The sequence below is a fragment of the Ranitomeya imitator genome, chromosome 3 (genome assembly GCF_032444005.1).
Source record: "Ranitomeya imitator isolate aRanImi1 chromosome 3, aRanImi1.pri, whole genome shotgun sequence".
Lineage (NCBI taxonomy): Eukaryota > Metazoa > Chordata > Amphibia > Anura > Dendrobatidae > Ranitomeya > Ranitomeya imitator.
In genome coordinates this window covers 810,931,212-810,943,853 of record NC_091284.1, presented here as the reverse complement: position 1 = coordinate 810,943,853, position 12,642 = coordinate 810,931,212, and the positions used below count along the sequence as shown (strand labels likewise).

At 37.6% G+C, this 12,642-nt stretch overlaps 1 protein-coding gene across 1 annotated transcript in view; it reads left to right on the top strand.

Moving 5' to 3' along the window:
* PRSS23 (serine protease 23) overlaps window positions 1–5,595 on the top strand; it is an 81,112-nt gene extending 75,517 nt beyond the window's left edge. Inside the window, exon 2 of the mRNA XM_069759276.1 lies at window positions 3,703–5,595. Coding sequence (XP_069615377.1) covers window positions 3,703–4,845 — 1,143 coding nt within the window. The 3' untranslated portion in view covers window positions 4,846–5,595. The remainder of the gene's footprint in view (window positions 1–3,702) is intronic.
* Window positions 5,596–12,642: the final 7,047 nt, after the last annotated feature.

Genomic DNA, 12,642 nt, shown 5'->3' with positions numbered 1-12,642 from the left:
TGGTATCGCCGCGTTCAGAATCGCCCGATCTATCAATAAATAAAGTATTAACCTGATCGCTAAACGGCGTAGCGAGAAAAAAAGGCAAAATGCCAAAATTATGGTTTTTTTTTGGTCACCACGACATTACATTAAAATACAATAACGGGCGATTAAAAGATCATATCTGCACTAAAATGGTATCATTAAAAATGTAATCTCGGCACGTAAAAAAATAAGCCCTCACCAACCCCAGATTACGAATAATGGAGACACTACGGGTATCGGAAAATTGCGCTTTTTTTAAGCAAAGTTTGGAATTTTTTTCACCACTTAGATAAAAAAGAACTTAGACATGTTTGATGTCTATGAAATCGTAATGACATGTGGAATCATAATGGCAGGTCAGTTTTTGCATTTAGTGAACATAGCAAAAAAGCCAAACAAAAAAACCAGTGTGGGATTATTGCACTTTTTTTGCAATTTCATTGCACTTGGAATTTTTTTCCCGTTTTCTAGTACATGACATGGTAAAACCAATGGTGTCGTTCAAAAGTACAACTCGTCCCACAAAAAGTAAGCCCTCACATGGCCGCATTGACGGAAAAATAAAAAAGTTGTGGCTCTGGGAATGAGGGAAGTGAAAAACAAAACGCAAAACCGAAAAAGCTGCGGTCATGAAGGGTTTAAAATTAAATGTGCCCTCGTAGGGGCTACTCTCATGGGATTTATAACTTTGTATAATTCTTGTCTCCAGGGTTCAGTATCAAAGTAGAAGTATTAGAGTTGGAGTAGTAAAATATAACTACGGTACTATAATACTGCCCCCTATGTACAAGAATATAACTACTATAATACTGCTGCTATGTACAAGAATATAACTACTATAATACTGCTCCTATGTACAAGAATATAACTACTATAATACTGCCCCTATATACAAGAATATAACTACTATAATACTGCCCCCTATGTACAAGAATATAACTACTATAATACTGCTCCTATGTACAAGAATATAACTACTATAATACTGCTCCTATGTACAAGAATATAACTACTATAATACTGCTCCTATGTACAAGAATATAACTACTATAATACTGCCCCTATGTACAAGAATATAACTACTATAATACTGCCCCTATGTACAAGAATATAACTACTATAATACTGCCCCTATGTACAAGAATATAACTACTATAATACTGCCCCTATGTACAAGAATATAACTACTATAATACTGCTCCTATGTACAAGAATATAACTACTATAATACTGCCCCTATGTACAAGAATATAACTACTATAATACTGCCCCTATGTACAAGAATATAACTACTATAATACTGCTCCTATGTACAAGAATATAACTACTATAATACTGCTCCTATGTACAAGAATATAACTACTATAATACTGCTCCTATGTACATGAATATAACTACTATAATACTGCCCCTATGTACAAGAAAATAACTACTATAATACTGCTCCTATATACAAGAATATAACAACTATAATACTGCCCCTGTGTACAAGAATATAACTACTATAATACTGCTCCTATGTACAAGAATATAACTATGTACAAGAATATAACAACTATAATACTGCCCCTGTGTACAAGAATATAACTACTATAATACTGCCCCTATGTACAAGAATATAACTACTATAATACTGCCCCTATGTACAAGAATATAACTACTATAATACTACCCCTATGTACAAGAATATAACTACTATAATACTGCTCCTATATACAAGAATATAACTACTATAATACTGCTCCTATGTACAAGAATATAACTACTATACTACTGCCCCATGTACAAGAATATAACTACTATAATACTGCCCCTATTTAAAAGAATATAACTACTATAATACTGCCCCCATGTACAAGAATATAACTACTATACTACTGCCCCTATGTACAAGAATATAACTACTATAATACTGCCCCTATGTACAAGAATATAACTACTATAATATTGCTCTATGTACAAGAATATAACTACTATAATACTGCCCCTATTTAAAAGAATATAACTACTATAATACTGTCCCCTATGTACAAGAATATAACTACTATAATACTGCCCCCATGTACAAGAATATAACTACTATAATACTGCCCCTATTTAAAAGAATATAACTACTATAATACTGCCCCCATGTACAAGAATATAACTACTATAATATTGCTCTATGTACAAGAATATAACTACTATAATACTGCCCCTATGTACAAGAATATAACTACTATAATACTGCTCCTATGTACAAGAATATAACTACTATAATACTGCCCCTATGTACAAGAATATAACTACTATAATACTGCCCCTATGTACAAGAATATAACTACTATAATACTGCCTCCTATGTACAAGAATATAACTACTATAATACTGCCCCCATGTACAAGAATATAACTACTATAATACTGCCCCTATTTAAAAGAATATAACTACTATAATACTGCCCCCATGTACAAGAATATAACTACTATAATATTGCTCTATGTACAAGAATATAACTACTATAATACTGCCCCTATGTACAAGAATATAACTACTATAATACTGCTCCTATGTACAAGAATATAACTACTATAATACTGCCCCTATGTACAAGAATATAACTACTATAATACTGCCCCTATGTACAAGAATATAACTACTATAATACTGCTCCTATGTACAAGAATATAACTACTATAATACTGCTCCTATGTATAAGAATATAACTACTATAATTCTGCCACTATGTATAAGAATGTAACTGCTATAACACTGCCACTATGTAGAAGAATATTACTTCTATATTACTTTCCACCATGAAGAAGAGAATTTTTGCTGTGCAGCCCTGTTCGGTTCGGATCCTATTCAGTGGTCTATGGCTGCCCTATTACAACTGCATACAAGTCAGCGCTGAATATTTACATTTTCCAGAAATGCATGGACCGTGAACTAAATTATTTTTCTCTCTGAGCAATGACCCGATCATGACTCTCGCCCCATTTCTTGCTCAGCTTAATGATATGATGTGCCAATTAAACTCTACTCTGAAAGATGCATGCAGTCTAATGGGTTTTCTGCTCCGTTGGTGGGCTGTTTATAGGCGCGTGGCCTCGAGGTACTGTCATCAGCCATCTCGCTGTTTGACCCTCGCTACAGGCATCTCAGTAGAAATAATCCAGAAATGTGTTATTGTGATTTTTGACGTGTACATGAGGTTTGCTGCTCCAGATGGGGGTATGTGTATGTAAATCACCCAGAATACCACAGTAATACGCAAGCATTAGAGGGAAGCACATGATCGGAAAAATATCAAATTCTTTGTCCACAATTTCTGTAGAATTGCAGCTGAATCCTATTCACTTTGATGGGTCTTGGCTGTAATTCCACACACAACCTCCTAACCATTAGCAAAAGTCCTCATGATGACATCTTGTTAAAAAATTCTTGGAGACTCTACCAAGGTGGCCGACTTTTCCTTAATGTATGCTATTGAAGTTTTATTGGGAGCAGTCTGATCTCTAACCTGGGACATGACGAGTAGCCATATAATCCAAAAGCAAAAATTGTAACAGGAGTTCAGTTCTCCAGCAAAGAGTTTAGAAAAGATTAATTTGGTATCCTTTCTATGTATTGTATCTTTACCTAATAGACACGAATAATTCAGAATAATTAATCATTAACTTTTCTTTCTTGTAGATTGAAAACCTAATCATGGCAAGAAAAGTTTCTGCAGCTTGTGTCCTCCTGTTCCTGATCTCCTGGGTCAGTTCCCACAGCTCTAGTTCTAAACCAACATGGCCAACATATAAAGTTCCAGTGGTTCTTCCTCAGTTGACCACTGGCCTGGAGAAACCTCACTTTGATGCAGAACCCAGGCTGGATGTTCCAGGCTCGTGTGGGTCAGAATGTCACAAGCATATCCCGATGCCTACTTTAGATGAGCTGAAGGACAACATGGCTTACGAAACATTGTATTCCAACGGGAGCCGCACTTTGACTGAAGTAGGGATTTATGTTTTTGCCAACAGGGCAGACACTGGAAAAAGCCATGGGAAGTCCCGTCGTAAAAGACAAATCTATGGATATGACAGTAGGTTTAGTATATACGGGAAAAACTTCTTACTCAATTATCCTTTCTCAACTTCCGTAAAGTTGTCCACTGGTTGCACTGGCACATTGGTGGCAGAGAAGCATGTCCTCACAGCTGCCCACTGCATTCACGATGGCAAAAGTTATGTCAAGGGAGCACAAAAGCTTAGAGTGGGATTCTTAAAGCCTAAATTCAAAGAAGGCGGTAAAGGTCTCAACGAAACAAATTCTGGATCTAGCGAAAAAATGAAATTCCAATGGATTCGGGTGAAAAGGACCCACGTTCCCAAAGGATGGATTAAAGGCAATACCAATGACATTGGCATGGATTACGACTATGCCTTATTAGAACTCAAAAAACCCCACAAGAGAAAATTCATGATGATCGGCGTGAGTCCAACTGGCCGACAGTTGCCTGGTGGAAGAATCCACTTCTCCGGCTTTGACAACGATAGACCTGGGAACTTGGTATATCGATTTTGTGATGTCAAAGAGGAAACCTACGACCTACTTTACCAGCAATGTGATGCCCAACCCGGAGCCAGCGGTTCGGGAGTTTATGTCAGGATGTGGAAACGCGACAAACAAAGATGGGAACGTAAAGTTATTGGAATTTTCTCCGGACACCAGTGGGTGGACAAAAACGGTGACAAACAAGATTTTAATGTCGCGGTTCGTATCACTCCTCTTAAATATGCGCAAATCTGCTTTTGGATTAAAGGAAATTATATTGATTGCAGGGACGGATAATGTGGTTCTACTAACCAAAACAATTTTCCCAAAAATGTGGCCAATGTTGAATGTATTGTTCAGCCAATGCTACTTTTTCTTCTTTCCACCCTCGTCCATGGAGATGTAAGAGTCCGACCAACATTTGGACTTCAGCTTCCGTCACAGTACTAATCAGTTGTGTATTGACAAATGGAGTTTTTTTGCCTTTTGCTTCTTTCTTCGAAGCATCAGCCAAGCTAACGAAGACTGTCAAGTAAAGACATATATTGTTTGTAGGCTTTTATTCAGGGCTGAATGAGAGTCGGAATGTTTTTCGACAGTTGCCTATTGCTCCATAACATATCATATGCACTTTTCCCGACTTCTTTATAGGACTGCAAATGTGTCTTTCTTTTATAAATTGCTATTTTCCTACTGAAATTTTTATAACTGTTGTAGATAAGCCTTTATGTTTTTTTTTAATTATATCCATTTTTGCCCTTTAAGTAGCTTTTAATCTCAGGATGTACAGAATATGCAGATGGGAGCTGAAATGTATTATTAGGATGTCGCTCTTCATTGAGCTAGCAGAATTTTATATACTTTTATTTTTTTTTTATTCTATCTTAACGTTTTCAGGATTTGTGAAAGGGAATGAAAATTCTCTTCGGCACTTTGGAAAGAAGCTTTCGAAAGCATTTCAAGAGAAAAATTCACAGCCGGAACAAAAATTAAAATTTATCAACCCTTGTCTGTAAAAAAAAAAAAAAAAAAAAAAAACAGAGAAAAGATTCCCGAACAATTATTTTGCTGGAGTAAGAAGGAAATTTTGAATTTCAATGTTTGACACTTTTTTTCTGCCAAAGAATTTAATTGGATAGGATTCTATTACTTCTTTCCAATATTCTCGACACAAGAAAGTAATGGAGTTGACAAAACTTTGTCTAGGTGAATCTCCCTGGACTTTCTATAACTTTTTATAGAGAGCAGAAGAGAAGGAACGGAGAATCGACAGCCGGAGCGGTACGTGATGGGATAGATTGTCACACAGTCGAAAAGGCAGGTAGTTCACATCTTAATGGGTGGTGTCAAGGACTATTTTTTTTCTATGAGTCAAAATACTAACAGGCAGGTACTTGCTGTACTTGGTGCCGCCTAAGAGCCTCCGGCCAGTGATTCAGCTTTTCCACGTCAAGAGAGCAACTCTTCATCTTCTGGTTGCGCTGTCGACTGGGCGTGGCTCCCAATATCATGTTGATTGACAGCTAGCACCCCAAAGTTAGGCAGAGATCGGCGCCGGACACATAAGACAGGTAGTTAGCAACTATCTGCCTGTAAGTTCTTAGGCCTATAGCTAAAAAAAATTAAATAGTTCTGAAGAACCCTTTTAAGTAAAGTACATGCAAATCCAGCCCTAGTGTAATCCACAAACTACAAAGTTCAGGGATCTCATAATTGGAATATGATAGTGCTACGTCACCTACTAGTGGTTATAAAAGGTACTGCAAGTCATAGAATATAAACATTTTGAATTCTTCAACACCACAAAAAATTATCACAAAATTCCTCTTCGTTCACAACTTATTTTGATGCAAAAAAAAATAAAAATGTGTGAATTTTTTTTTTATATCTAACCTAAGATGTAGTGTAGTTGGCATACTATTGCCTCCTGTGGATGACTGACGCACACGTTATATTCATTGCATTGAAATTAATGGCAAAAATTAAGCATGTTTTGTAAACAAAGAAATAGAATGAATTACATTTTTGAAAAATCTTTTTTTTTTAAATTGTCCTTTGCAGTATAAGTAAATAATCGTCAACTAAAGTTGCATTTGAGTGTATTTTCCTCTGATAGATATTACCTAGGTATTAGAAAATTCTAGCATGAGCTACCAATACTAAGAAAATCAAATGTTTCATTTTATGAGTAATGAATTTAAAGAAAAGTCAGAAATTTTGGTATTTAAGATGGAATTACATAGAATGAACTGTGACCTCTCACTGTATGAACAGGTCAGGAGAAACATCGGGCACTTAGTATTGTCACATTAAAATTCCAGACATTTTTCTCTGACCGGACGAGACAGGCGGCCGTCGGTAAATATTACCTTAGGTCCATCACGGATTAGTTCTGGTTTGGACTTGTACAATGGCCCCTAGCATGGACACAACTGATTGACCGATTTTGCGCAAAGGGCAGGATTTACATACGAGATCAGATACTAATGTACTGTTGTTTCGTTACAAAATCAAGAGGTCAATCTTTCAAACTTTGGCTATCGAGTAGCTAAAACTTGACACCTCCTCTAACGCATTTCTCTACTCAATATCACTTCACATGTCCTCCTTTTTATTTTTTTGTTTAACGGCCTACGGCTCGATCTACAGCCATAGCGACATGATGGATGAACGATCTCTAGGAGGATCGATCTTGTGCAAGCATAGATAAGTCCACCAGGGTCTTCTCCACCGTTATCTTGATAGTATCAAGCCATCAGACTGCTGGTCTTCGTCTTTGCCTTGTTCCTTCTGTTCTTCCGACCATGACGTCCTTCTCCGGTGATTGCGCTCTTCGTATGATGGGTCTAAAGTAGGCAAGTTGTAGCTTGGTGATCCTTGCTTCGAGTAATATGTCTGGGCATCATATGTCCTCCTAGTGTCCTAAATTTCTTCTAGTCTCGCCCTTATTATTGGAGGGCTCCCATCAGTGAGACATCCATCTTTACTCATGATGACTTTAAATCTTAGTCAATGTTTTCAAAACTGATTAGCTGTGGTTACAAATACACCATTAAGTAATTCAGAGATTTTTCTAAATCAGATCAGCCAAAGTAGAAATGACTATTCACTATGGAGGAACTGTGCACTTTACTGGCAGCCTACTGATTTCTTTAAGGATGATGTAATACTTCACTTTCCCTGCGGGGGCACTGCAGGGAAAGTGATTACTTGCTAGTAGGTCTAGTAAAATGCACAGTGCTCTTTCTCTTTCAGCAAAATGTTCAAATGTGTTCTACATATTTCAGCCATTGTTGCATACACTAATTCACCCCCCTGAATTTCTTTCTCTGTTACATATTATGAACTTTGTCACTGTGTAAAGTATGTACATGCATAAAGGTGATCTCCATTCCACGACCCCTTATAGCCTGTTTAAACAAACACATTAAGTCATGAAAATTTCCCTCTGTATTTTGGTTTCTAGCAAAAAAGACTGAAATCCACCCAAATCCATGTATACTATTAATTTATATTTTACATATTAAAGGGCCTCTTACAGATGGTTTCCACCAGAAACATTTTTGGGTTTATGAACCAAATATGCAAAATAGTAGTGTTTAGCGGGACGATGGTAATCATGGGTGGACCGTCCATTTGGTCCATGATCAGAATCTCATGAAGGCATATAAATATTATAGTGGGGTGTCCCCTGCTTGGGACCCCTTATGTGCTGATCCAGAAGTGATAACTGCTCGATAAGAATGGCTTGTGTCCTGATAGACTCGAGCTGTGATAGCTGTAGGGGAAATACGTGGCTTACCGGGATTAATTTTTCCAGAGTAGGCAGGAGCTGGACCTGGGGTAATCAGTTGATCGCCCCCATGACCCATTTTGATAGGTGTTTTCTATGATGAGATAATGAGCTTGTATCTAGGTGGTAGTTCTGCCAAACCTTCACTGTCACTGCAAAATGAGGCATATTCTCCATTCTGGAGTTTGGGAAAACTGAGCGACAACCACGGTAGTCATTGTAATGGACGCCCTATGGGTTGTCTGACAGATTTTCCATTTCAAAAATGCAACTTTGGAAGCGCTCATCATTCAAACTGTCCTACCATTTTGTTTATACAGCTTCTATGCTGGCCCATACGTCTCCATGGTTAAAAACTATTAACTAAGTCTGTCTGTGGTTTTATACTCCTTTCGTACATACGCTGGGTAGATTACCTATAAAAGGCGGCAGAGGATTGTGGCATCAGACTACACAGATATTGTTTGTAGTCTGTTGCTATGGAGACACACAGCTTATTTACAAAGTTTCTTTTTTAACTTTATTTGTAAGATGCACCTGGGGCAAAATTAAATTAATTAATACACTTGTTGCAAAGGTTTAAGGACCTATATTTGTTTGGGACCTTTTTTTTATTTTGGCAAAAAGAGTTTGGTGTAACTACTAATATTATTTAATAAGCAGCATGATGTATTATATAATCCTCATGGTTAAACCTCTTGGGTTTATGGTGCTTTTATATTTATTTTCTTTTTTTTGTAAATTTCATGGCATTGAGCAGCATTGATGGCGTTTCCATCATATTGTGTTACACCGTAGCTGAACTATGTTATATTATTGTGTCTTGATTATTCGATGTTCATCTTTGTCCTGGAGAAAAGTTCTCAAAAGTTATGTACAAATGTGTTTTGTTTTTTTTTGTATGTAAATAATTGTAAGGATCATTGCTTGGATGTAACACTTAATATAAAGGTTTCACTTTTTGAATGTAAGCCGGTGGGGAAAAAAATCTGATTTAAAAAAAAAAATAAATTTTTTGTGCAAGAGGTCTTTTTTTCTTATATAAATTTATGGCAAAATATGAACTAAAATATCTGAGCAGCTATTCTTGACTATGTAACAAAGGTTATGGACTCTTTTACATATTTTTTTCTTAAATTGCATGTATTATAGGGAAAAAAACATTTCTGTTATAGGTTTTGGTTACGATGTGTCAACCATTTTGCTTCTGCAGTCTGCATGTAATACAATACATTGCAAGCTGCTCGATGCTGTTCAATGTCATTCCCGTTAGCTGGGCACCCTGTCGGTTCAGTCTCCAGTCCTTCCAGCCGCCTTTTAATCACAAATGTGAGCCCAATTCTAATCACATGAGATTTGTGTTAAGATTAGAGGAGTGACTGGAGACTTATCAGGATTGATGCTGAACAGTATTAAGCAGCTTGCAATGTCTTTATAATTTTTCCAATCTGTAGGAACAAAATGGTTAAAAATGTTGACTCAAAACAGATTACAGAAATGCTTTTTTTGTAATTTAATAATAAAATGCAGAGATATAAATAAACCTTTAATCTTTTCTCATAATACATGTCAAAAATGTCATAGACACAGATTAGCTGTGACTACATGATCACCCATGGGAGGGCAACTGTGAAAAACCACTTTAAATAACACATTATTAAAAAATGAATCATATCACTAATGAATTCTGACCTGAATAATGAATGCAATGGCAGGCCTAGAACCGTCTCTCGGATGCAAAAGTCAAAGATGTCCCATTATAGAGGAAGGAAGGGAAGGAAGGAAGAGGAGGAAAGGAAAGAAGAGAAGGAAGGCAGAGGAGGAAAGGAAAGAAAAGAAGTAAGGGAAGGAAGAGAAGGAAAGGAAAGAGGGGAAGGAAGTAAAGGAAGGAAGGAAGACAATGAAATGAAGGAAGGGAAGGCTGGGAAGGAAGGAAGAGAAGGAAAGGAAAGAGTAGAAGGAAGGGAAGGAATTAAGTAAAGTAAGTAAGGAAGGAAGACAATGAAAAGAAAGAAGAGAAGGCAGGGAAGGAAGGAATAGAAGGAAAGGAAAGAAGAGAAGGAAAGAAGGAAGGAATAGAAGGAAAGAAGAGAAGGGAAGGAAGGAAGAGAAGTAAGGAACGGAGGGAGGAAGGAAGGAATAAAATGAAAGGAAAGAAGAGAAGGCAGGGAAGGAAGGAATAGAAGGAAAGGAAAGAAGAGAAGGAAAGAAGGAAGGAATAGAAGGAAAGAAGAGAAGGGAAGGAAGGAAGAGAAGTAAGGAACGGAGGGAGGAAGGAAGGAATACAATGAAAGGAAAGAAGAGAAGGCAGGGAAGGAAGGAATAGAAGGAAAGGAAAGAAGAGAAGGAAAGAAGGAAGGAATAGAAGGAAAGAAGAGAAGGGAAGGAAGGAAGAGAAGTAAGGAACGGAGGGAGGAAGGAAGGAATACAATGAAAGGAAAGAAGAGAAGGCAGGGAAGGAAGGAATAGAAGGAAAGGAAAGAAAAGGAAAGAATAGAAGGAAAGGAAAGAAGGGAAGGAAGGAAGGAAGGAAGAGAAGTAAGGAACGGAGGGTGGAAGGAAGGAATACAATGAAAGGAAAGAAGCAAAGGCAGGAAAGGAAAAAAGAGAAGTAAGGAAGGAAGAGAAGGAATGAAGAAAGTAATAGAAGGAAAGGAAATAAGAGAAGGCAGGGAAGGAAGAGAAGGAAAGGAAAGAAAAGACAAGGAAGGAAGAGAACTAAGGGAGGGAGGAAGGAAGGAAGAGAAGGAAATGAAAGAATGGAAAGAATCAAGGGAAGAGAGGTAAAGGAAGGGAAGAGAAGAAGTGGTAGGAAAACAATGAAGGAAGAGATGGAAGGGAAAGAACGAAGGAAAAGAGAATTGTTTAAAGGCCTAAACTCAGTTGCTGTTAAGTGATTGCTGGGAGTCCAGTAGGGATGGCAAGTATGATAAGCATCTTTTTGTTGCCAGCTCTCCTGGCATTAGCACCTGGGCCTCATGTCTGGGTGTGGTGTGCCACAGGGCCCCACATTATACCCTGAAATTAAAACCACACAGTTTATTTCTATAACATTACTGATATCTTTTGTTCCGCCAGCTGTCAACAGCGAGGGAAGCATGTGAAAGTTCCTGAGAGCCACATGTCACTTTCTAAACGCTAATTGTGCCCACTGACCTCTCAAAGGGGAAGGGGAATTAGTTTTTCAAGAGCGCTGATCCTTAAAAGGGTAATCCATCCAAATCCATAAGAAATACCATAAATATTGAAGAAGAGAGGTCTCCCTTTGCTGAATCAGATGCAATTTGTCATCCTTTTTGAAACAGACAAAAGGACATTAAATTCCACATTTCTTCACCAGTTCTACATTCTCTTTAGTTAGATTATTTCTAACCCACAATGCCATTTAGTGAGTATAGTCATAGTATTTTCAGTTATTACCTCTACCTGTAAAGAACCCTTTCCAATTTAGCTGCTGGAATCACCTTTCTTCCACCCATGAGTGCCCCGTGGTCCTTTGTATGGTCTTTGAAAGGTAAGAGTCAAGTTCCCGGCCTTTGCATTGACCTCGCATATATTAATAGATATTGATGAGACCTCAGATGTATATTTTCGTTAAATTAAAAGTTTCCAAATTCATTTACAAAAGAAAATGACTGATTTTAAAATCTTTCAGAAAGGATAACTAAATAATATGACATTTTCTCATGGGAGATCAGAATTCTTGGAATGTGTCTCGGTCTTGGAGTGGTCACAGCCTCTGCTCACTGTCAATAGGTCTGTGCTTCTGCTCCTTCTGTCATCACCCCATGAAGTAGGCTGCATGCCTGGGATTCCTACTCCATTCTTCACCTAATCTGCCCTTTTTAGACCTCCTGCCCAAATTTGATTGTTTGCAATGCACTTTTGTCAAAAGAAACTGGAACAATGAGAAGAAGTCCAGCAGAGATGGACACAGAACCAGGCTGCTTATTTGTAGGGGATTATCAAAGCTTTTCATCACTGGAAGATGGAATCATCATTTAATATGCAAAGGGTAAAACGGACAATAAAATAGTGATGCTATGAACTATCTACAGTGAGTACGGAAAGTATTCAGACCCCTTTAAATTTTTAAAGGGAACCTGTCACCTGAATTTGGCGGGACCGGTTTTCGGTCATATGGGCGGAGTTTTCGGGTGTTTGATTCACCCTTTCCTTACCCGCTGGCTGCATGCTGGCCGCAATATTGGATTGAAGTTCATTCTATGTCCTCCGTAGTACACGCCTGCCGGCCGGCAGATTCGTTCCTTGTACATTTTGATCGCTGTGATAGCTTCTAT